The 2267-nt window shown below is 39.3% G+C and overlaps 1 protein-coding gene across 4 annotated transcripts in view; it reads right to left on the reverse strand.

Annotated features, from left to right (window-relative positions):
• KALRN (kalirin, RhoGEF kinase) overlaps positions 1-2267 on the reverse strand; it is a 643785-nt gene that overhangs the window by 332279 nt on the left and 309239 nt on the right. For all 4 annotated transcript variants that reach the window (XM_011950775.1, XM_011950777.1, XM_011950776.1 and 1 more), the window contains exon 12: positions 621-829. In XM_011950775.1, coding sequence (XP_011806165.1) covers positions 621-829 — 209 coding nt within the window. The remainder of the gene's footprint in view (positions 1-620; positions 830-2267) is intronic.

A 2267-nucleotide genomic window follows, 5' to 3' on the forward strand; every position in this document is an offset into this window, starting at 1 on the left:
GGGTAATTCTAAACAAATGAAAAGTTTTAGACAGGATCTGTCTCCTTAGTTATGTTTGTTTAGGTTGATGCAGAAGGAGTTTTATTTTCTGGGCAGCAAGGAATGGTAAAAGGTCATAACTGGGTAACAGGGAACTGGTAGGACACCACCACACTTTTTCTACGTCTTCATGGGTCCAAAGTCAAACTTCAGCAAAATGATCCCATTTTGCTGACTGGGGCATTGGAGGTCAGAGTTCAGCCTAAGACCAGATGTCAAATAACACTATATTCCATAATGTCTATTTCTCTGCATGAGCAAATATGCCCTAATTCTTAATGATTTTTTACTTTTGTTATTTTTTGTCTTTTGTTAATTTTTGTTGTATTTATGTTACTTACTGATGGCTGAATAACATCCTGAATGATAAATAATGCTTTGAAACATTAAAGTTTTTCCATTTACTATTTCATTCTAGACTCAAGTTGGGTATGGTGCAGGCATTTTTACATCTTACAGATAAAGAAACCGAAGCTCACACAAGACCACAAAGCAAGATTTTGCTGAGTCAAGACTGGGACAGGACTTATCTCACGTCTAGCCCGAGGCATTTCCCACTGGAAAGCTCTGCCCATGCTGACCTGGCCTCGCTGGGCTCCCCCAGGGAGGGAGGCGCTGACCTGAGCTGCTGGATAAGGTCTTCGCCTTCCTTGATGACATTGAGTGTGGCATCTAGAGTGGCGGTCTGTTGCTGCTGGAACTGCTTGATCAGTTCCTGGACTGCATCCACAGAGTCTGCACAGACATCCTCCAACATCTCCTTCTGAAGGTCTTCCATCCATGTCCACAACTGTAGAGAGAGAGCAGAGACTCCACTCAGGGAAGATGGGAGAGGCCAGGGCTGGGGTGAGGGCAAGGTAGCTAGACTGGAATCACCCAACTTACTTTCAACCAGTCAGTGCCATTCTGATCAGCACACCTATGGGTCATTTTGTGTTTTTACATTTATATTCATCACCAGTCTTTGCTAAGTTTACTCCATTGGTGTTGACAGTCCCTAAAGACAGGAATCACCCCTGGCTTAACTTCCCTGTGGTTCAGGGAAACCTACAGGTGTGGTCTTAGAGCAAGGAGATCAGTCATCTTTGAGACACCACTAGGAAGAACAGGAGACTAGAATGAACGAATATTATTTCCTCTTTCAGAAAGGAGGAAAGGGAGTAATGTGCTCTGTGCACATTGATTCCTAGAAATGTATCATGATATTGCAAATATACAAAGAATGTGATGGTCAATAAGAACTAAATGCACATTAACTGTGCATATTCTGTACATATCCCATACTATTTTGTTCTTTTTAAAATTGCTAGATTGGTTAGAAAGTTGAATGCTAAAGATGGTGGCTTATCTTAATTTCAATAAATATAAGAGACATTTTCCCATAATATTCAAGATGATAAAATACAACTAGGTATTACTGGCTAGATAACTTTAAAAGAGCTAAGTATAGTGTTTTGAACAAAATAAGCATTGGAAATGTTGAGGAATTAAAACTGAATTACTGAAAAATCATTTATTGATAGCTTTTCCTCATCATACTGAATACAGGTCTCCAGTGGCCTGCCAGAGAGCTCACTTTTGACTACTTTGAGAATTTTCATAAATGAGAGAGGGGAAGATGAGTCTAGTGTTTGCTTTGAAACCAGGAGTCTTCACCTGACCAGCAGGAAAGATAAGCTCAGGGCTCTACCAGGAAAAAAGCCAGTAGAGAGAGAAAATTGATAGATGGAGTCAGAAGATGCAGATTTTGGCTTCTATTCCTCCCATTACTCATGGTGCCTTTGCACAAATCACTATACCTTTCGATCTCCATGACATCATGTGTAAAGTAGGTTGTGGAAAGCACGAAATAAATTGGTTAATTTCCATCTGGTTCTAACATCTTAAAGTCTTCCCTGTTAAAAACATAGGTAAATGTCTACCTCAAGAATATTATTTCATTGAGTTGGTTCTCAGTATGGTAAATTACAGTATGGCCTTTTCAATAAGGGAAGATTAAAAAAATAAATAGAGATAAAAATAGTCTTCAAGATTTTGGACAAGTTATTCTTTGCTCCTTAGAGAAGCCCTAGATGCAGCAGAAGAGGTTAACAGGAAGATTAATAAGTTTTAGAGGCCGTGAATAAGAAAGTGTAAAGAATATCCTTTTTGTATAGGTGAGTAACCTCCTGAGTCTTAGTTTCCTTATCTACAAAATGGGAAGAACAAGATTTACCCTGCTCACTTCA

The sequence above is a fragment of the Colobus angolensis genome, unplaced genomic scaffold (genome assembly GCF_000951035.1).
Source record: "Colobus angolensis palliatus isolate OR3802 unplaced genomic scaffold, Cang.pa_1.0 Scaffold31, whole genome shotgun sequence".
Taxonomy (NCBI): Eukaryota; Metazoa; Chordata; class Mammalia; order Primates; family Cercopithecidae; genus Colobus; species Colobus angolensis.